The following is a 23,104-nucleotide window of genomic DNA, read 5'->3' on the forward strand; positions in this document are numbered from 1 at the left end:
ACTTAAAAATAGCAAAGGTACCTGGACCAGATGAGAAAGTGAGGGTGGAAATTGCAAAGGCACTAGTGATAATCTTCCAGTCTTTCTTAGACACAGGGAAGGTGCCAGAGGACTGGAGAATTGTGAATGTTACACCCTTGTTCAAAAAAGGGTGCAAGGATAAAGCTGGCAACTACAGACCAGTCAGTTTGACCTCAATGGCAAGGAAACTTCTGGAAATTATTGTTCGGGATAAAATTAATCGTCACTTAGGCAAGTACATGATAATTAAAGAAAGCCGGCATGGATTCATTAAGAGGAAATCATGTTTAACTAATTTGCTGGAGATTTTTTGAGGAGGCAACAAAAAAGGTTGATAAAGGAAATGCTGTTGATGTGGTGTATATGGATTTTCAAAAGGCATTTAATGCAGTGCCACACAACATACTTGTGAGCAATATTGTAGGTCATGGAATAAAAGGGAAAGTAGGCACTTGGATATGACATTGGCTGAATGACAGGAAGCAGAGAGTAGTAATAAATGGTTGTTTTTCAGATTAGAGGAAGGTTTGTAGTGGAGTTCCCCAGGGGTCAGTGTTGGGACCCTTGCCCTTCCTGATATATTTAATGATCTAGACTGTGGTGTGCAGGGCATGATTTTAAAAATTGCAGATGATACGAAGATTGGAAATGTTGTCAACTGTGATGAGGATATTCTTGAACTTCAAAAGGACATAGGCATGTTGGTAGATTGGGCAGACAAGACGCAGATGAAGTTCAATGCAGAGAAATGTGAGATGATCCATTTTGGCAGGAAGATTATGTAGAAACAGTGTAAAATTAAGGGAGAGCCTGTAAAGGAGGTGCAGGAACAGAGAGACCTTGGTGCATATATATACGTAGGTCATTGAAGATGGCAGGGCATGTTGAAAAAGCAGTTAATAAAGCGTATAGTACCTTAGGCTTTATTAATAGGGGCATTAAGTACAAGAGTAAGGAGGTCATGTTGAACTTGTATAAGATACTAGTTGGGCCTCATCTGGAGTACTGCGTCCAGCCCTGTGTGCCTTATTTGAGGAAAGGTGTGAAGGCATTGGAGAGAGTACAGAGGAGATTCACAAGAAATATTCCAGGGATAAAGAACTATAGCTACAAGGATAGATTGGAGAGGTTGTGACTGTTTTCCTTGGAGAAAAGGCTGAGAGGAGACTTGATAGAGATATTCAAGATCCTGAGGGGTATAGACAGGATAAATAGTGAGAAACTGTTCCCACTCAAGAGAACATCAAGAACTAGTGGGCACAGATTCAAAATAGTTGGCAAAAGGAGTAAATGTGATGTGAGATTTTTTTTTCTCACCCAGAGGATGGTTGGATTATGGAACAAACTTCCTGAAAGATTTTTGGAGGCAGTTCGCTCGAGGCATTCAAAAGGGAGAGCCAGTGCAGTCTTGGTGGGTCAAATGGCCTCCTTCTGCACTGTAAAGATTTTTGTGGTTCTGAAATCATCTTCATCTCCAACCAGAATAAGATATCTTCATCTCATCTTCAGAATAGAATATTGTGCATTTTTTTGAACAATTTGATGACACTTTGTGCACTAATAGTGTCCCATGAGTTGATGATCAAACCACACAAAACATTGAGCGAGGCAGCACACATACTTCCACTCTTGGTGAAGGTTTCTTCTCCACCAGCCATCCATTCGAGTTGAACATGATCTTTGAATGGCTTGTTGAGGCACACATCCAAAGGTTGAACTATGGACGTTAGACCCCCTATGTAACTGCAATTTGGGTGTTATTTCTTTGCAGGCACCTCATGATCTCATTGGTTATATAGGATCTGAACATGTCCCACATTGCTGCATTCTTTGATTAAGCCACTGGGACACCTATTCCACACATTATCGATCCAGAACTTCATTCCACCTCACCCATCCAACCAATGTCATGAACGTGAACAAAAACACCTGCAGGGAACTTAATTTTCAGCATGGTTTTATGTATGAAAATTACCATAGGTTTGAAAATCGTTCCATCAGCCTTGTAGGCTGTAGTACCGTGAATTGTGTCTTCTCATGTCCTGTGGTTTTCACTGGAACTGTTTTCGAACTTTTCCACTTCCACAGTTTGATTACTTGGTATGTCGAAATTTAATCCATGTTTCTGATGTAGCAGAATGGGTACTCATATTTTTGCCACTGTCTGATGATGAACTGCTGGAAACTGGTCATTTTGGTATATAGGTCTTTTGGTAGTCTCTGAGCGATCTTGGTCTTCTGCCATAAAACTAGACATTTTCATTCCATAAAGTGGCTATATCACCTAACTGATGCTCTGAAATCTTTGCTGGACTCAGGGTTTCATTTGGTCCACATAAGTGTGTATATAGGCACTGCACTTCTGGTGACAATGTTACCATTTTGATGATTTTCGATGACCCATTCTGATACATGCTTCGCAAGATCAGGCCAGTGGATGATCCCTGTTCTCATGGTACATTTGGCCTTGAGCATCTTCAGGGTGGATTTCTTCTTCCATTCTCGCACCAGTTTTTCATTCACATAGAACTTCCTCATTGCAGCACATTTATTTGATGAATTAGCAAATGTTACAATTTTTAGCTTGAAAACGGCTTCAATGTAATTTGTTTTGTAGGAAGGCTCATTTCTCCTCCACATTTGCCATGTGCAGCCTACCCTGTGTGGGTGTATCTTAAACTCCCACGCCTCTTCGCAACACAGCCCATATTGCCTACTTGATCCTTTATGCTCAGTTGTAAGGGAACAAGTAAAACAGCCACTTTTGGGGTGAAAGATCGAGGCTGACCACTAATGCGAGTATAGCATGTCATGGCAGAAATGGCGGATTTACTTATTTGTTGAGTTTTATGCAAAAACATGATTTTTGGGACCAGAAAAATGGGGTTGTCTTATATGCTGGGATGATTTACATGTTGTGATATACAGTAAGAAGGATGATTTCAGGATTTAGAAGAAAAATTTGGGGAAGGAAGCTGTTTATTAAAGAGTCCACTGGCTGGATTTATACCTAGCACAAAGGAAAATGGTTGTAGTTGTTGGAGGTCAATCATCCTGGGAGTTCCTCAGGGCAGTGTCCTAGCTTTCACCAAATTAAGCTGCTTCATCAATTCCTCCATCATAAGGTCAGAAATAGGGATGTTCACTGATGATTCCACAATGTTCAGTATCATTTGCAACTCCTCAGATAATGAAGGAGTCAGTTCTGCATGCAGCAAAACCTGGACAACATTCAGGATGGGATGATAAGTGGCAAGTGACATTTGTGCCACCCAAGTGTCAGGCAACGACCATCTTCAGTAAGAGAGAATCTGACCACCTCCCAATGACATTCAACAGCATCATCATTGCTGAATCCCCTATCATCAACATCCTGGGGGTCACCATTGACCAGAGCATTAACTAGACCAGCCACATAAATATTGTGGCTGCAAGAGTAGATTAGAATTTGGGTATTCTGCAGCAGGTGACTGACCCTGCAAGGCCTGTCCACTATTGAAAGGGCCAAGTCAGGAATGTAATGGAATATCCTCCACTTGCCTCTCCAACAACACTCAAGAAGCTTGCTATCATGCAGGACAAAGTACCTTTTTAATCGGCACCCATTCAGCACCTTAATCATTCAGTTCCTCATCAGCAGCACACTGTAGTTGCAGTGTGTATCATCTCCACGATGCACTGCAGCAACTCATCAAGGTTTCTTTAACAGCACCTCCCAAAACCATGACCTCTACCACCTAAAAGAACAAAGATAGCAGGAGCATGGGAAAACCACATTTCCCTCCAATTCATACACCATACTGATTTGGAAATATGTTGCTGTTCCTTCATCATCACTGGGTGAAAATCCTGGAATTCCCTTCTTTCTCCCTCTCAAGGGCAATGAGGGATAAGCAATAAATGCTGGAATAACCAGTGATGCCCTTATCCCATGAACAAAGTAAAAACATCTAGAGGAAGCATAATAATAGGTATGAATAATGTGATTAAACAGGTTGATTGTGATTTTAGAACTAAAGGACATTGCCACGAAATTAAAAAGCCTCAAGCAAAATTTGAAATCAAAACCCATTGCCCAGACAATTGAACAGATCCCTAGCAAAAGCTGCAATCTGTTGTTCATTATTCATCTCCCTTTAAAAAGGAGTTGAACATCTGTTTCTGATTTAGATTAAAGGGTATTAGGATCAAGATAAACGGAAATGATCAAGTAATTTGCATATAACAATAATTTCTGCGTGCCTGCAATTATGGCTAAGATTGTCCTTTTGCTTTCCCCTCTTTCACTGGTGGAACCCCAAGCCAGTTTCCTAGGGGTTCATCTCATATAGATGACAGACTACAGGGGGGGTTCCTGCCACCAATGGCCCCACCTCCATGCCATGACCCCACTTTGAAATTCCAGCAGTGGTGCAACAGGACCACTAATAGAACACAAGTGACAGCTTGTCAGTTAAAGGCAGAAGAGCTCTGAAGATCAGAAGATCAGTATCCTGGTAGGTGTTGGAGATATGGCAGGAAGTTAATGAGAAGCAATATTTGAGGGACAGGAAGCTTCTCAAGATCATTTCTTTCCATGTAGGAACCTCAGAGTGATTAGTGTTGCATCAACTTCCTCAAAGAAACCTGAGAAGTGACAGTAATTGGAGTGGACAGGAGAGACCAAGGACAAGGGCATTCTCCCATGCCATTTGCATGTGCAGGTGGAGAAGGAATGAATAAAGGCAGTCCTGATGGAGAGAGGGGAGAAAGGAGGCAATTTGGATAGTGAGGTGGTGGTAAGCCTCGTTTGATGCATCTTTCATCATTTTCTACTGCATTCTCACTGGATTTCTGTCAGGACCATGAAGGAAAATCCCAGTTAACATATAACTGATGGAACACAATTGGTCAGAATTAAATAGTGTAGGATCTACATTACATTGATATCTAGGAGGGTTATCGCATTTAGATGGGTGAAGGGGTTGGGGGTGGAATCTCATTCATGGGGGGATTGGGGGGACGAGTGTCCCATGTCGGCTTGGGGATCCAAATCGTGGGAGATTGGATTGTAATCCGGGTGCCTCCCGATTGTGGGGATGACTGATGGTAGTCCAGGGGCTCCTGATTGCAGGGGGAATGCAAACCAGTGATGAAATAGGTCCTGATTATGGGGGGGGGAAGATGCAGTGATGGTCAGAGGGATCAGACAGATCATTGGGGGATGGGGAATTGGGTGGGAGTTTAACTGGGTTAGTTTGGTGGGCTTGAAGGAAACTCTCTTGACACTGTCCTCTGTAGCAAAGAGCGAGAGTCCAGATGGCTTTGTTGCCTGCCCGGTGCCAGGGTTCAGGACATCTGGAGAGGAACTTGCAGTGGGAGGGCAGGGATCCTGTGGTCGTGGTCCATGTATGTACCAACAACGTAGGCAGGATGAGGCAGGAGGCTCTGCATAGTCAGTATGACAAGCTAGGCACCAAATTAAGAAGCAGAACCTCAAAGATAATAATTTCTGGATTATTACCTGAGCCACGTGCAAATTGGCATAGGATAAATAGGATTAGAGAAATAAATGCGAGGTTCAAAGACTAGTGTGGGAGAAGTGAGTTCCGGTTCGTAGGGCATTGGCACCAGTATTGGGGAAAGTGGGATCTGTACCATTGGGACAGTCTACGCCTGAACCGTGCTAGAGCTAGTGTCCTCGTGAGATGCATAACTAGTGAAGTAGAAAGGGTTTTAAACTGAATAGTGGGGGCAAGGGATTGAATTTGGGGGAAGATGTGGTAAACCAAAGAGTAGAGACAAGGCAAGAGAGTATTAATATGGGAAATGATAAACAGACTGTGACAGGAAGGGACAGAGAGTACAAATCTAAGAGTAAATCAGCAGATAAGGCTAGACGCTACAAAAATAATAAAGGACCAAACTAAAGGCCCTGTAAATGCACATAGCATTCGAAACATACATACATAGAAACATACATAGAAAATAGGAGCAGGAGTAGAAACATACATAGAAAATAGGAGCAGGAGTAGGCCATTTGGCCCTTCGAGCCTGCTCCACCATTCATTATGATCATGGCTGATCTTCCAATGCAATAGCCTGCTCCTGCTTTCTCCCCATATCCTTGATCCCTTTCGCCACAAGAGCTATATCCAACCTCTTCTTGAAAACATACAATGTTTTGGCCTCAACTACATTCTGTGGTAGCGAATTCCACAGGCTCACCACTTCCTGGGTGAAGAAATTTCTCCTTGTCTTAGTGACAGGAAGGGACAGGGAAGGGAAGGGATACAAAACAGGTGAACTGATAGTGCAAGTAGAAATAAATAAGTACAATCTGATAGCCTTTACAGAGACTTGGCTACAGGATGACATAGATTGGGACCTGAATATTGAAGGGTATGTGACATTTAGGAAGGACAGGAAGTTAGGAAAAGGTGGAGGGATGGCTCTGTTAATTAATGAGGGTATTAGCACATTAGCGAAGGATGACCTAAGTTCAGAAAATCAGGATGTAGAAGCAGTTTGGGTTGAGATGAGGAATGATGAAGACAAGGAGTCACTTATGGGACTGGTGTACAGGCCCCCTAATTGTAACTACACGGTAGGACAGAGTATAAAAGAAGAGATAATGGGAGCTTGCCAGAAAGGTACAGCAATAATCATGTGGGATTTTAATCTACATTTAGACTAGAAAAATCAGATGAGCAAAGGTAGTGTAGATGAGAAGTTCATAGAATGTTTTTGGGATAGTTTCTTAGAACAGCATGTTGTGGAGCCAACCAGAGAGTAAACTATACTATACCTGGCATTGAGCGACGAGTTAGGATTAATTGATAATCTCATAGTGAAGGCACCCCTAGATAGCAGTGATCATAATGTGATTGAATTTTACATTCATTTTGAGGGAGAAATGAGTGCGTTCAAAACTAGTATTTTAAACTTAAATAAGGGCAATTATGAAGGCATGAAAGTGGATTTCTAAATTGAACTGGAAAATGAGTTTAAGGGATAGGTCAATAAAGGTTCAGTGGCAGACATTTAAAGCATATTTCAGAATATACACATTAAATATATTCCAATGAGAAAGAAAAATTCTAAGAGGAAATCCCACCATCTGTGGTTAACTAAAAAAGTTAAAGACAGTATCAAAGTTAAAGAAAAAGCATATAATTACGCAACGAGGGTGGCAGGTCAGAAGATTGGAAAGAATATTAAAAACAGGAAAGGATGATAAAAAGATTAAAAAGGAGAGAAAAATTAGAGTTTGAGAGAAAGCTAGCTAGTAATATAAAGACAGACAGTAGGAGTTTCTATAGATATTTAAGAAAACTGTTAACGAAGTGAGAGTTGGTCCTATAGAAAGTGCATTTGGGGAAGTGATAATGGAATGTAGGGAGATGGTGGATGAACTAAACAGGTATTTTGCTTTGGTCTTCACTATAGAGGACACAAGTAACATCCTGGAAATAGCTGTAAATCAGGAAATGGAAGGGAGGGAGGAACTTAGGAAAATCACAATCACTAGGGAAGTGGCGTTAAGCAACTTGTTGGAGCTGCAGGCTGACAAACCCCCAGGTCCGGATGGACCTCACCCTAAGGTCCTGAAAGAAGTGGCTAGTGAGAGAGTTTTAATTTTCCAAAATTTCCTATTCGGGGAAGGTTCCATTAGATTGAAAAATAGCAAATGTAACTCCTTTATTCAAAAAGGGAGGGAGACAGAAAGCAGGAAACTACAGGCCAGTTAGCCTAACATCTGTCATAGGGAAAATGTTAGAAGCTATTATTAAAGATGTTATAGCAGGGGCAATCAGGCAGAGTCAACATGGATTTGTAAAAGGGAAATTATGTCTAACCAATTTATTGGAATTATTTGAAGGAGTCACATGTGTGGTGGATAAAGGGGAACCAGTGGATGTACTGTATTTAGATTTCCAGAAAACATTTGATAAAGTGCCACACCAAAGGTTATTGCAGAAAATAAAAGCTCATGGTATAGTGGGTAACATATCAGCATGGAAAGAAGATTGGCTAGCTAACAGGAAGCAGAGAGTTGGCATAAATAGGTTTTTTACTGGTTGGCAGGATGTGACAAGTGGCGTGCCACAGGGATCAGTGCTGGGGCCTCAACATTTTACATTTATATAAATGACTTGGATGAAGGGACTGAAGGAATGGTTACTAAATTTGCTGACGACATAAAGATAGGTAGGAAAGTAAATTGTGAAGCGGCCGTAAGGGGTCTACATAGTAACTTAGATAAGTTGTGAGAGGGCAAAGATCTGGCAAATGGAGTTTAATGTGGGCAAATATGAAATTGTTCATTTTGGCTTGAAGATTAAAAAAGAGGCTTATTATCTAAATGGTGAAGAATTGCAGAGTTCTGAGATTCAGAGGGATCTGGGTGTCCTAGTACATGAATCACAAAAGGTTAGTACACAGGTACAGCAGGTTATTAGGAAAGCCGATAGAATGTTATCATTTATTGTGAGGGGAATTGATTACAAAAGTAGGGAGGTTATGCTTCAGTTGTACAGGACATTGGTGAAGCCACATCTAGAGCATTGTGTACAGTATCGGTCTCCTTATTTAAAGAAAGATGTGAATGCATTAGAAGCAGTTCAGAAAAGGTTTACTAGACTAATACCAGGAGTGGGCGGGTTGTCTCATGAGGAAAGGCTGGACAGGTTAGGCTTGTATCCATTGGAATTTAGAAGAGTAAGAGGCGACTTAATTGAAACCTTTTAAGATCCTGAGGGATCTTGACAGGGTGGATGTGGAGAAGATGTTTCCTCTTGTGGGAGAATCTAGAATTAGGGGTCAGTGTTTAAAAATAAGGGGTTGCTCATTTAAGACAGATGACATTTTTTTTTCTCTCAGAGGATAGTGAGTCTTTGGAACTCTCTTCCTCAAAAGATGGTGGAAGCAGAGTCTTTGAATATCTTTAAGGCAGAGCTAGATTGATTCTTGATTAACAAGGGGTGAAGGGTTATTGGTGGTAGGCAGGAATGTGGGGTTGAGGTTACATTCAGATCAGCCATGATCTTATTGTATGGCAGAGCCGGCTCGAGGGGCCAAATGGACTACTCCTGCTCCTAATTTGTATGTTCTGTTCTTCCTGGCCCACAAGTCAAGACAAGACAAGAATTAGGAGCGAGTTGGCCACTTGGCTTCTTCAGCCTGCTCCACCATTCGATAAGGTTATGGCTGATCTGACTGGGGCCTCAACTCCACTTTTCTGCCTGCTCCCCCATAACCCTTGACTCTCTTGCTGATCAAAAATCTGTCTAATTTAGCCTTGAACACATTTAATGACCCAGCCCCCACCACTCTCTGGAGAAGAGAATGCACAGACTAATGACCCTCTGAGAGAAAAAAATTCTCCTTACCTCAGTCTTGAATGGGAGACCATTTATTTTGAAACTGTGGCCCCTAGTTCTAGATTCCCCCACATGGGGATATGTCCTCTCAGCATTTATCCTGTCAAACTCCTTAAGAATGTTTTATGTTTCAATAAGATCAGTCTTATTCTTCTAAACTCCCAATGGACATAGGTCCAACCTGCTTAACCTTTCCCCATTAGATAACCCCTTCATCCCAGCATGCAGTGCTGTAAAGGCACTGGCTTTGTATATTCAGCCCTTCTTGCCTCCATTAAGCTGTTGAGTTTCCCAAGGCCAGAGAAACTTGGCCTCCTGTGGGTAAAAAAAGAATGGCTATTAAAATGATGGCACACAGTCTCATAATATTTAACTGCTTCCCACGAGAAGGTTGTTTGCTTTCCCCGCTCCGTTAAAATCAGAAGTGAGCAGGTTTGAGGTGGCTTCACTTCCTGTTCCAGATTTTTTGCATTTTAACCTCAGACGCTACCCCAACAGATCTATTTTTTGCAAGCTAGCATTCAGCCCAAGGTCACTGAATATAGACCAGCCCACATCAGTTTTCTGATGTATGGCTCTTGAAAAAGTGATGGGTGATTTATGACATGCTTTTGGATATTTTAAAAACAAGTTGGAAAAGAAAAAGAAAAAAATAGAAATTGAGAATGTTTCAAAAAAGAAAGACAAAAAAAACAGAGCATGTTTGTAAAGGGAAGGCTAAATGACTCAGAATGAAACTGGTTCAAAGTAATCCACTACTTCTTTGTGACTGTTGGCGTTGGCTTAAATGTAACTTTCCAGTCATATTTCAGTGTACAATGAACCTGGTAATCAAAAACCCTACCACTGAGCCACCTGTCCTAAGCAATAAAAGGTGTGATTTTAATGATAATTAAACTTCTCTGCTTCACTTATGAAAATGAATTTAACTCTGTTCACATTTGATGTGAAAGGAGTTGTTTTTGTCTGTTTACTGCTCTGGAATGAAAATGACGTGTGTTCTTCTACAAGTGGGTGATCTGTTCCCCCAGATTACCGCACAGGCAGTGAAGACAAATATTTATCCCAGTGTTTTGAATAAATGACCTATTTCATGCTGAGAGATTGTTTTCACACCTTTGATAAATATTACACTAATGAATGCCAGGAAATAAAATCTCAATTTTCTAAGTTATTAGAAGGAAATATTACTGTAAATCATCACGATGGATATCACACATTTTACTACTAATGTCATTCATTTTATTTCATTTCTTCAAGTGAACAGCTTTTAAAATTTATCTCAAAGCCCTTTACTGTAGATACACATACTAGACTTTGTTTACGTGTTTTTCCTTTTCATTTCCAAGTGTGCTTTATATTTTTCTAATGTATTTACATACTTCTGTCGTGTGAATGTTGCATGAAAAACTAAAGAAAAATCAATGCTGAATGGTGAGCATTTCAGTTTTAGTTACAAATGTATCTTTTGGCCATCAAAAGTTGCCTTTATCAATTCAGCAAGTTGGAACAAATGTCAGAACAATTTACAGACCAGTAAAACTGCCTCATTTATCAGTCAGTGGTTTTTAATTGTTTCCATTTTCTAACCAAAAAGTAAAAAGTCTGTAGAGCACAACAATTTCCACAGTTTCGATATTGTTCTTTTCGCTCTTCCCTGTAGAATTTCTATACTGAATTGTGGAATTGGATCAATGAGATGTTTCCATTGCAATGAGGCTAGTATGATATAATCTTGGTATCAATTGTTTGAACAACATGTGCAATTCAGAACAAAAATGGAGGACGAAACATTACACACATCATTTATATCTGGGAAATTAAATGTTCATTTTTAAAAAAAAACCTTTCAATGATATTATTTCTTATTTACAAGGAGCCTAGAATAAGTGGCCCCTTTTTTTAGCTGAAGGAGAGGAAAATAACTGTTGCCTGTGTTTCTCTTGACTGGTTATCTTTGACGTGGCATACAGCTAACTTAGATTTTGGTTTTGCAGATTGCAAGTTTGATGTCCAGAATGACAGGGAGCTTACTTAGTCACTGCAATAAACTATAGCTCAGTCACGTCACACAAAAAGGACACATTACACCAGAAATCACAGTGTTTCTCATGATTCCATACTGGAACTCATGATGCTGGATTGTGAATCACTAGAATCTTAGTGAATTAGTTAAGCTATTCAGTGCAGTAGCTCAGACCTCATCCCGTTATTGTCATTGTGGTAATTTTCCTCATTCTCTGTTACTGCCAAATCCAGCATTTCTCCTGTTTACATTTATTCTTGACCTCCTGAATCCCCGTGTGGATTTTGTTCAATGGTAGTTGGAGTATTGTCTAACAGAGCCCAATGTATTTCAAGTTATTTTGAATTATCACATCAGTAACTGCATCAAAAACAAACTGGATGTTACTGGTGTCTGTGGCACAGGTAAAGTGGGAGTAGATTTCCTTTGTTTCCTTGTTGCGGTTCAGGTCCTCAAACTGCCTCTGAATGTAGACAGCAGCTTCTTCATATGTGTTCTGACCCTTGTATTCCGGGAAACATACCGTCAATGGAATTCGTTTGATCTTTTCTGCAAGGAGATCTTTCTTGTTCAGAAACAGGATGAGCGAGGTGTTGATAAACCAGTTGTTGTTGCAGATAGAATCAAACAGACGCAAACTTTCAGCCATTCGACTCTGAAACAAAAATGGTAATAGAATTGTTAAAAGGTGAAGATATATTTAGTAATAAAACGTATATACCGGAATTGAAGTTAGTCATTTTCCAAAGAGTATGCAGGTGAAGTGGTCATCAATGATACAAACTGTTTTATACCCAGCATTGTATTCTTTTCTATATTTATCTTGTTTGGATAATGAATTATCACATGTTGCATTCAATGTTGCACAGTTGCTTTCAGTTCTATATTTATAGGGCTGAATTTTGCACCCCACGGGCGGGCGCGTGCCCGATCCGACCAGGCATAAAATCACGTGAGAAGACGTCGGGCAAGCATCCCGATGCCATTGTTCACTCGCACGATATTTCGCTCAGTGGGCACGCGCAAAAGTTGGAAGTGCACCCGCCGACAATTAAGAGGGCAATTAAGCCTAGTAATTGCGCAAATGTCTCTGATATTTCATGGCCTCTCTAACTTTCCGGTTGACAGCTGGGTGAATTGGCCAGGTGGCCTTTACATTTTTCATCAAACCTCATCCAAAGGCAGGATGAAATTTCCATTATGAAATAAAATAAAATTAAATACCTGAGGACAGCATTTTTATCAGCTATATTTTCAGGTGCCTGATTGTAATGCATGGACGTTTTTTGCAGCTTTTTAAACTTTTATTTGATGATTTTCATGTCTGCAGCTCCCTGAGGCAGCTGTCTGCTTTCAGGGAGCTTACTTGCAGCACTCACCCATGCCCACAGTCATTGCCCGCCCTCTTCTCGCCCCCGCCCCGATAGTGCTGAACTTTTCAGCGTGCGTTTCATGCCGGTTGGCTGTTAAATGGCCGGCCAGCGTGAAATTGCGGTCAGTGCCGATCATGGTCGGGGGTCCATTTCCCGACAGTTCCCAGGCCCGCTGATTGTGCGTACCCGGCAATGGTAAAATTCAGGCCATAATCACAGTTTGGTGACTGGTTTGATGTGGCAGTTGACTTGTTTTCACTGTTTACGGACTATTTTGTCCAAGGACTGCAGCACATTGGAAGGAAATCTTGCAACATGTGGTAGGAGTAGAAATTTGTGAGATTCCTTGCAAGATATCATGCACTGCCAAATCATTTGCTCTGATACTAAATTATTGAGCACAGTGAATTCAAAAATCTTTGGGTATGATCCTGCTTGTTATTCCAACATCATGTCCAATGGTGCTCATCAACATTGACCCTAGAGTGTATAAGGGATTAGTGGAATAGCAATTCACATGCATAGGGCCAGTGGAAATGCAGCTCGGATGTCCATCAGTCTTACGCTGCCAGGAACCCAAGTACTCGGGTAACTTAGAGTAAGGGATTTCCAGCCCCTAGTCTTGCCCTCTCCAAATCAGTGGCCTTGCAAAGTGTTATGTATAGGCTTAACTTTGATCAATTTTAAACAGGAAATTTTAACTTTAGTTGATACCTGCTATGTTTCTGAACCATTCTGCTAAATGCCCACCAGAATTATAAATTTGTCTAAGGTTATTAATTAATTGTAATTTAATTCACAAAGCAGTCATATTTTTCCAAGTTAGTTCTCTTTCATTTTCAGATTTCCCTATCCCTTAAAGAAACGCTACAACATTTGTCCATTACCACACAACGGATCCATCTGTAAGGATGTTGTCATTTAAGAGTAGTAACGATAACATTTTATCATTAAAATCTTCTGTAGTCTGTGCACTTCTGTTCTCCAAACCTTACTTCCTCTTCTCATGAATTTTGGTCATGCTTGCCTGTTAACATTCACCACTCTAAATTGCTACATCAGCATTTCCCATACAGTTATGTATTGCTAACTGTAGTGATGCAGATTCAGACCCTGGTCATTAGGGTCGGTTTTCATCCTTAATGCAGGAATCGCGAGTCAGGCCTTTTCCAGATGTTGCGATCTCTCTTCCTGCTGGGCAGTGCCTGCCCACGATGGGGTGGCAGGGATGGTCTGGAATTGGAGCTCTCTCCGGAAGCAGGCCCGAGATGGGAACGAAGCAGAGTGGATGCCATGGCAGGTAGGTTAGAAGGCCTGACTCTGTCAATGGGACATTGGCACAGTTGTGTGTATGAGTGTTTGTTTGGCACTCTAGCCCTCACCCCCACCCCCCCCAACTCCACCAGCCCCCATATCCCCATATATTTTCCCCATGCCCCCTCTTGTCCCCCACTCTCATATTCCCCCATGCCATTCACCCAGTATTCACTATGGACAGAACTCATGATCCCCGTGATAATATTGGGAAGTCTTTGAAATGCTCATGAAACTGTCAAAATAAAGAAATAGCCATTCAAAAAACCTCCTCAAAAACCTTAATCCCATTAGTTGTTCATAAAACTGTTAATCAAGCACACAATCAATCAATTGCCACTTGAAAAAAAACCCTCAAGCATTCATAAAACTATCAAAATAAACAAACAGCCCAAAACATAATCCTATTAACTGCTCATAAAACTGTCAATCAAATCAAGATTCATGGTCCCTTTGACAGTTGTGTCAACACCCCTGCTGATCTAAATTGATTGGTGGAGTTTGGAGCTCAGCCATGCATCCATAATGGGATTCATTGCACAACTGTGTCAGCAAAACCTCTAGCGCTGAATACATTAAAATCTTTGAAGTAATGAACAAAAAGGAACAGATGGTCATCTTATGTGATGTTTCAAACATTTTGACAGATGGCTGGGCTGTTAATCAAAGAAAATTACAGGGGAAATTGACACGTTAAAATCTGAATCTCAGTACTGTTGAATGCAGGTGAGCAATTTATCCACTGGATAAAGTACTCACATTGAAATGAATACTTTCACAATGCTAGCCAATTTAATGGACATTTCCTTTTTTAAACAAAGCCCTATCATGAATCACAGTATTAAAAACACATTTAACTTATTATACACCATTACATTATGATGTGAAGTTGTCAACACCTTTTGAACTTACCTGCTAATAGGTTTCCGATTCCAGACCAGGCTTCCCCCATGGTTCACAACTCCTCTCGGGTGGTGTGAACAATGTTGCCTACCAAAATGGGCCTAACTCCATGGAAATAACAGGTTGTCTAAAATCCCCAGTCCCACAATGGACTAGGCAACGGCGAGATTGCTGTGCGCATGCTTGCTACCCACACCGTTATCCCACACTCTTAAAACTTCCACAGGACAGGAATGGAGACAGGAATCCCAGAATTGGGTCCCACCTGCCATTTTAAATCCCACCTCTGTTCCCACACATATAGAGGCATGAGAATCTGGCCCAAGGTGTATTTGTGGAGTGAATACTGAAGCTGTCTCCGAATTCTTTCGCCACCATCTTTGATACTAAAAATATTTTAACCAACTTTGGGCAAGAAAACTGTTTTCTGGTAATAAAAAAATGTGCAACATTTCTTTGGTACTGAATGGATGTTTTGTTTTTGGTCAGGTATGATAAACATAGAGCTGCACTGCAGAAATTTTTGCAAAAGTATCATGTAGAGTTCAGACTTTCTTTTTAAGAAAATAAATCTCCACTCCAGTCTTTTAATCTAATTTTTGGCGATTTCATTAACATTCTATTAAGTACTTACAAAGTGAGGCCAGCAGTTTGAGCTCAAATTGGGGACTTGATATCAGCAGGTTCAGGAGCTTGGAGTCACGACTGTACAACACCGCACCCCGATTTACTTCAGGTGAGGCCAAATTTTTAGTGCCTTCTTGGGCTAATTTCTGGGCCTTGCTAGGCCAGATAAGGGGTACAGAAAAGGTGGCTGGAAGTCTCCCATTTCTTGGACTTGCCACTGTCTAGTCATGTGGCAGATGCCCTCCTCTTGTTACCATCCCAACAAAGGAGGAGACCCCAGTTCCTTTGTCATTGCCCACCTACTCAAGTCCACCCTCCTCACCACTCCTGTAGTCTGTTCCTCTTAGACTTACTGTGATAACTTAATCTGTCAACTATTTGTTTTTCTTGCCTCTTCAAGACAAGAGACCAAGAAGAGGCCCATTGCACAAAACTGGACAAGATCAGGACTGTTGTGGAAATACCCTCAGCTCCAAGTTGTCCTCCAATTCACACACTAACTGGATTTGGTCATATCTTCATCACTGCTGTGTCAATATCTTGGAATTTCCTATTTAACATCATTGTGGGAGCAACATCACCACAAGGACTGCAACACTGCAAGGAGAACATAAAATGTCGATCCTCTTTTCCCAACTGAACTGCTGCTGTATTCTCCAAAGAATCTTGGGTGTTATGTTTCTTAAAGATATATCACTGAAAAGGTTAGAAGAGCTGCTTGTTTTATGGTTACGTCAACGTAACCATTAATTAATTAAACAACAGATCTTTGAGTTCTTAAAAAAAAAGGCATAGAACCCTAAGAAAATTAATTTATAAATGAAGTTGTGAGAAAAGCTGGAGGATTTTGACTTATTGAAAGGGTAAATTGGGCTCTATTGCACAATCTTTTTAAATGCTATACAGCTATCTCATGCTCAGAAATGGGATTCAAGATGTTGATGCACGTTTCTGATAGCACGAGTGCAGGACATTGTCTTGGTAATGGGGTTTGCACATAAATTCTTAATGACCGCCGGCAGAGCAAGCAGATCATGCATCAATCTATGTGCAATGATGATTGGACCTGAGCTTTCATACATTCTTCTCTTCAGTGTAAATGTACCAATCAGACTGCAAGGATTGGTGAAACAATAATATTGGTTCTTTATTTGAAGATAGAACCATATACATACATTGTTAACTAGGGGGCTAATTATATGCATCTGACTCCTGCTGCTGCTGCTTGTAAACTGAGTACAAATCATGGGACTAATACGTCATATACTGTTGAGGTGATAGTGATTAACAGCAGCTTAATATGTTACTCACAATAAGTGCTTGTCGTGGAAGAATGAATCCAAAGCTAGCCTTTTACCTCAAGCAGGTTTATTCACAAGACAGCTCTGCAGTGTAGCAGACTATCCCAGTCCCTTTCACACTGGAGTGTTACAGCTGTACCCATTTATGGATGAGCCAATGTTCATCACCTGCTTTAACAATGCAGTTGTCTTAACAATGTAATTGCCAGTCAACAAGAAGATTGTTATTGGACCTTGACAATGTAATTAATGATACATTGACATAAGATACGTACCCTTAAAGGTACATGTACTTAATATCACAAGCACAGGCATTTACAAACTTCACACTCTAGCCAAAGCCCTGCCTTAACTTCATACAGTTTGGAGTGCAATGGGGATTCCTCAATCAGCAGATAACATCCAAACCAAACAGAGTTCTTGGATTTCTAAGGAGGAATCTTTGGTATTCCAATAAAAATATTAGAGCTAACTTACTAACTTTTTTTTCCAATCCTGGAGTTATGTGTGGGATCCTTATATGGCAAGAAGTATAAATAAGATTGAAGTGATCCAAGGATGACTCTGCATGGATCAGTATGGGAAATACACAAGTGTAACATCCTTGATCGGAGATTTGGAATGTGAATCACTACAGCAAAGGAGGACGAAAAATAGTCTGATCATGTTCTATAAAATATGGAATGGACTGGTGGGAATTGACAGTAACATGTACCTGGTACCCTCTGGCAATGACGAAACATGAAGTAGCCATCCACACATACTACAAAGATCCTTTTTTTAACCACTCAATGTATCAATAATTTTTTTCCCCCCCAAGGACAATCTCCAATGGAACAAGCTGCCAAAGGAGTTTTATCCATTTAATTTTCATTATCATGACTACTATTTCAGCATGTCATGTCTGGTTTAGCTAGCGCTACCCATATAAATCCTGGTGGAATACGGATATAAATCTGTGATGCTGACACAACTGAAGCAGAAGTTGAACACGATGTTAAACCTCATGAAGAAATCCCCTTTTCCAAACAGCACTACACAAAGGGATCATCAACTGCTTATGGACGAGTTGTTTATTATTTTTTCCTGCTTGTGGTTTGCAGCTTTCCTTTACTTGCAAGTTTCAGTAGTCTGTAGGAAATGGTCCGCCTGGTGTTGAAGTACTTTTCTATACATTTAAAGACTTGTGTTGAAAAAAGTTGCTTCCATCTATGGGTGCCTGCTAGGGCTCCTCCAGGAATTGAATGTGATTGGGGGAATGAAAAGATGCCATGCAGAGCAGCAGAATCTGTTGAAAGAGGGAGGAGGAAAGGAAAATAGGCACCAAGCAGGAGGCCATAACTGACAAGGGTCTTCAGGAAGCAATTTTCTTACCTCAACTTCAATGTGGACCAGTGTATGAGATGTCTTTGTTCATTGAAGAGGTTGTGGCTGAAATCTGCCAACTGCTGCAGCCACAACTGCAAAGTCAAAGGGCAAGGACAATCTGTGACTGTCAAGGTGACCATGGCAATTAACTTTTATGCATCTGGCTTCTTTCTGGTTACTTCTGAAGATATAAGCAACATTTCAATTTTGCAGTGCACTACTGCATAAGGAACATCACTGAAGCCCTCTGTATACAGTGAAACAGCGGCATCTCATTCCCTTTTGTTGGAGACAAAACGAAAGAATGTGCACACATTTTGCTTTGCTTGGATCACAATCTTTCCCATGGTGCTGGGTGCTGTTGACTAAACGCACATTGCACTTTGTGCATTATGTGAATGTGTGCATTTTTATGAACCAAAAGGGTTGAATGTGCATGTGGTTTATGGCCATAGGGAGTTCACCATGCAGGCCAGTGCCCATTATCCTGGTAGCAGTCATGATTCTTGCATTCTGTGGCAGCCCACTGTGTCACCTGTATTTTATCCATCATGGCAATTCAAAGGCTGCCTACTGGAGCATAAGGACTATCCAGTAATGACGTGGCTTATCACTCTGTCCTGAATACATAGATGCATTCCCAATAGGTCTATATGAGAGCTATGCTGCCACAAGGAGCATTAAAGAGCATACTGTCGGCATCCTCAAGCAATGCTTCTATTCCAGAAGAGCATTGCAGTGCTCAGCTGAGCAGATATCAAGATTTATGTTGGTATGCTGCATGCTGCCAGACCTTGCCAATGTGCTGGAATAGCCCTTGCCACCACCTATTGGGTGAGAAGTTGAGGGGGAGGAAGTGCAATAGGAAATGCGGGAACATGAAGAGGAAGGGAAGGTATAGCACAAACAGAACCTTTGTTTGATTAAATAATTCATGAGCAATATCAGTAACCTTAACCACACCTCCCTATTCATCAACAATCCCACACTCCTTACTCTGCATCGCTGACAATTACATTGTCCTTCTTCAAAAACACAGAAGTGGAAATCACCAGCAAATGCACATTTTAAGTCCAATCATTACCTAATGCATGCAAAAATAATCAACTTTAGTGCCTGTCTTCTGTGTGCCTTTACCTATCCTAGTGCTCCTACAAGATACTTGCCCAGTCGCTGCAGCATGGGTGTGATTGAAAGGTGAGGAAGTTGCAGGTGGCCTTGGAGGGCAGTCTTCAGCCTCTTAGAGCCAGGAGGGCTTGGCTTCACACTACACTACCTCGGCCTGGACAGTAGCAATCTGAAATAGCTTGCTAACATGCAATTGCAAAGTCACTGACAGAGTGGCAGTGGGATCAGAAAGGCTGTTATCCTGCGAGCGGACAGCAAGTTTATACTCTGTGAAGCCACCAGCATAGGTCCAGGGGTGGTACCTCAGCAATCCTACTGATCTTTTCAAGAGCTGATTGATGGACTGCTGTGATGCCCTGGATGTCCCTTTGAATGGTACTATCCAATGTCATGATAGTAGCAGTCTGAGCTCAGAATACAGCAATCCAAGACTCTGCTACTGTGCTCAGATCTATGATGGAAACTATTTATGCTGCAATGCAAGCTTTGGTATCAGCCTACAGACACCCCATCATTGTAGGTTTCACGTGTGTGCTCATGGAGGTGACCTCCCATGCCATATTAGAATGAATGGGCTTCAAATTTTGCAAAACTTCTTGTGCCAACTTTGTCCTGGGATCCTCCATTACATGGTGGCAAGCTTTCTGGCAGACTTTCCAGTGCACCCCTTAGCCTTCTATATTCTGGCTTATCCAACTCATCTGCCTCCTTTGCAGCAGGATTAATTTGTCACATTCTCTGGCAAGCTGGCAGCTGCGCTATTGTTTTCTCCCGCCCTTGCTCCAGTGCACTTATGCCCAATGTCTCACCCCAATTCCAACCTCTAAAATATTCCTACTGCCTCTTTTTGAGGTAGTGGTTGTGTGTAAGATTGAATAATAGTGTCTCTTCATTTTTACTGCCTTCTATCTCTTTTTTTGATTGGGAAGGTACCAGTTCTTGGCTACTGGAATGAAAAAGCAGCAAGGATTGGGTTGTGGTGAGGAGAAAGTAAAAGGTTTATGCTTACACCATCTGCAAATTATGCAGCAGAAAAAATTGTGGGATGAGGGAGAAGTGGGTTGAGAGAAGGAAAAGTAGGTATGGAGATCTCCTCATTATTGATCCCTCCAGCCCTATCAATGGCCACAGCCTCAATAATGCCCCTTCCCATGGCAGTCCAGCATTAGGGGTTTAAAACATGCGGGTGTGCTTGTCCTGCTCCAATTCCTTGCTTCTGCCTCCTTTACACATTTTCCTGCAAGAAAGAACTAAATGTATTAGTAAGTGTCCTGCAATGTGTTTGGATGATTTGGCTGTGATGGTAAATAACTGCCAATGCAGGGAGTTTTGAGATGCAGATGTGAGGCTTGTAATGATGCTAAGTGTGTGATGGTGTGCTAAAGCATGTGAAATGAAGGGCTGATTACTGATTAATAGAAATTGGTAACTGGGTGATGGGAATGTTGTGAATTGAGCAGTGGATGGGACTAGCTGTGCAGTCAGTAGGAAGTGCCATTTGAGGACAACGCCTGTTAGATCATTAATCTTCTGGCATTGCATCCATGTCCTTGGAACAACACTCCTGGCATCGACCTTCACCACTACTTCCCACCACCTCCTGACAATCTTTCTGGAGTACATTCCTGCCCCTTCTGAAGAAAAAGGATACCTCTCCTGCTTTCCACATCTTGCACCCATTGTCATTGTCCGAAAACCTTGGTGCACATACTTCCACATTCCTCAAACTTTTCAAAAAAACTCCAGCACTTAATGTGGCTATAATGCATCTGCCCTTTAAGAGGTACAGGCTGCCTTTAAGTAGAGTGAGCCATCTGAGCTATCAGGCCCCCTGCTGATGCGTACAGCTAATGAACAATGCGGAGAGAACTGCCAATGCGCAGCAATCATTTGAACGAACAAGCAGCAACAAAATGAATGGGTGTAGGTTAATCGTGAATCAAAATCTTCACGTCCGTTTTTGGAGGTTAGCCAATTTACCCCAGCAGTATTTTAACCCTTTCTGGATAATTCTCTACTCTGGATAAAAAAAACCCTTCAAAAAATCTATTTGAAATAAGGAGACGTTTCTGACAGGTTTACAGTAATAAACCTTCAAATTACAGATTCAGGCTGAACTGTGGCTTTGGACACAAGCAGACTGAATGAGTTATTCAAGGTCACTTCAATTGCAATAATATTACAAATAAGTATTCATTACTTGAAACATTGAGCCCATTTACTAGCATACCTACCTTATAAGAAGGATTTGGTGGCTATTGGGAATTATTGTTACAAAACCGTGAAGCCTGTACTTCTAGCCAAATTCATGATGAATATATTTTGCGCAGTTTCTTTCAAAAGTAAGCAGTTTAATATTTAGATAATACAAGAAGTGTGCCCTCTGGGCATAGGCACAAGCCAAAATATATTAAGTTAGCAATGAAAGTTACATAAATTATACCGCATCGGGATGAAGAAATATGTCTCACACTGGCCCAGATTTTGTGGTAGTAATGACGGTGAAACTGTCAGCGTTCATCATCATTACTCCTCTGTTACTAACTGCAACTTGTGGAGCCCATTTATGTGACATCCAGAAGTTACTGTCAGCGATTCTATGCTTCTCTATAGGGTGCGCTGTTGAAGTCCCTCCAGACTTTAATCAATTAGAAATCAAACTTCACAGAACTTACCCTTTTAAGTTATTAGTCTCACTGTAAAAGCCCTTGAAAAAATTTCAATTTATTGAACGAGGTGGAGCTGAGTTTTTAATAGTGTATGAAGCTCATAGTTACCGGTGGAAAAACCTCTTGGCCCTGGAAAACTAATTTAATATCCGTAGAGTGTCAAATTTCTCCATTATGATAAAAAAATCCACATTTTTAAAATTTAAGAAGTTTGTCTAATATAGTACCTAGAAGTCTGAGTGGACCTGTGGTTAAAAGCTCAGTCTTTTGGGTTTGTTTATATATACATATTTTAATGAAGTTTTACAACCTCAGAGGTTAAAGATGGGTTAAGAAAGGGTTAGAAGTTTAGTGATTTTGGGAAAAAAACACAAATTAGAAAAAACTGGGCTGTTGCCTAGCAACAGTGGTCAAGTTACACAGGGAAACTCAGGGAAAAGTTCACTGTGTGCCATAGAGTGAAGGCAGGGATTTTTCAGCTCTCTTGAGAAGAGAGAAGTACAAGGCTACTGTGACAGTAGTTAACTGAATAGTCAGTTATAGGACTCAGTAATGTAATCAGTTTAGCAATGTTGCTACTGAAACAGTAAGTTTAAAGTGCAATTATTTTTGAGTGTCTCGGGGAGAGATACGAGTTGGGTAAAAAACATTAAGTGATGAAGAATTCACCAGAAGAAAACTGTTTGCATGTGTGCCAGCTCCAAGCAAAGAGCCTTTGTTTCAAGCTGGTAGTAACTCTTCACTGGTTTATGTGTCTGTAACGACATTGCTGAATGAAGGAATATTGGGAAATTGAATCATTTTCTCATCTATTTATTGAGATCTTTCCAACTTTTTTGCTGGTATAATTAGTTCATTTTTCTTGTTTTAATAAATATTTTATTCTTTATGTTAAAAGTTCATCAACAGGTTCCCGTGAATTTGTTCAGTAACTTTCCTCCACAGTCTCTAAAAAAAAAGTTAAGAAATATCAAGCCAGGTTTCACTCTGGAACCTGACTTGTCCAATATTA

At 40.9% G+C, this 23,104-nt stretch overlaps 2 protein-coding genes across 3 annotated transcripts in view; one reads left to right on the forward strand and one right to left on the reverse strand.

Annotated features, from left to right (window-relative positions):
* Positions 1-23,104, forward strand: part of rsph14 (radial spoke head 14 homolog) — an 876,175-nt gene that overhangs the window by 96,721 nt on the left and 756,350 nt on the right. The window lies entirely within an intron of this gene.
* Positions 10,603-23,104, reverse strand: part of gnaz (guanine nucleotide binding protein (G protein), alpha z polypeptide) — a 315,345-nt gene continuing 302,843 nt past the window's right edge. For both annotated transcript variants that reach the window (XM_041203453.1, XM_041203454.1), the window contains exon 3: positions 10,603-12,064. In XM_041203453.1, the coding sequence (XP_041059387.1) occupies positions 11,720-12,064 (345 nt within the window). In that variant the 3' untranslated portion in view covers positions 10,603-11,719. The remainder of the gene's footprint in view (positions 12,065-23,104) is intronic.

Source organism: Carcharodon carcharias, chromosome 13 (assembly GCF_017639515.1).
Source record: "Carcharodon carcharias isolate sCarCar2 chromosome 13, sCarCar2.pri, whole genome shotgun sequence".
Lineage (NCBI taxonomy): Eukaryota > Metazoa > Chordata > Chondrichthyes > Lamniformes > Lamnidae > Carcharodon > Carcharodon carcharias.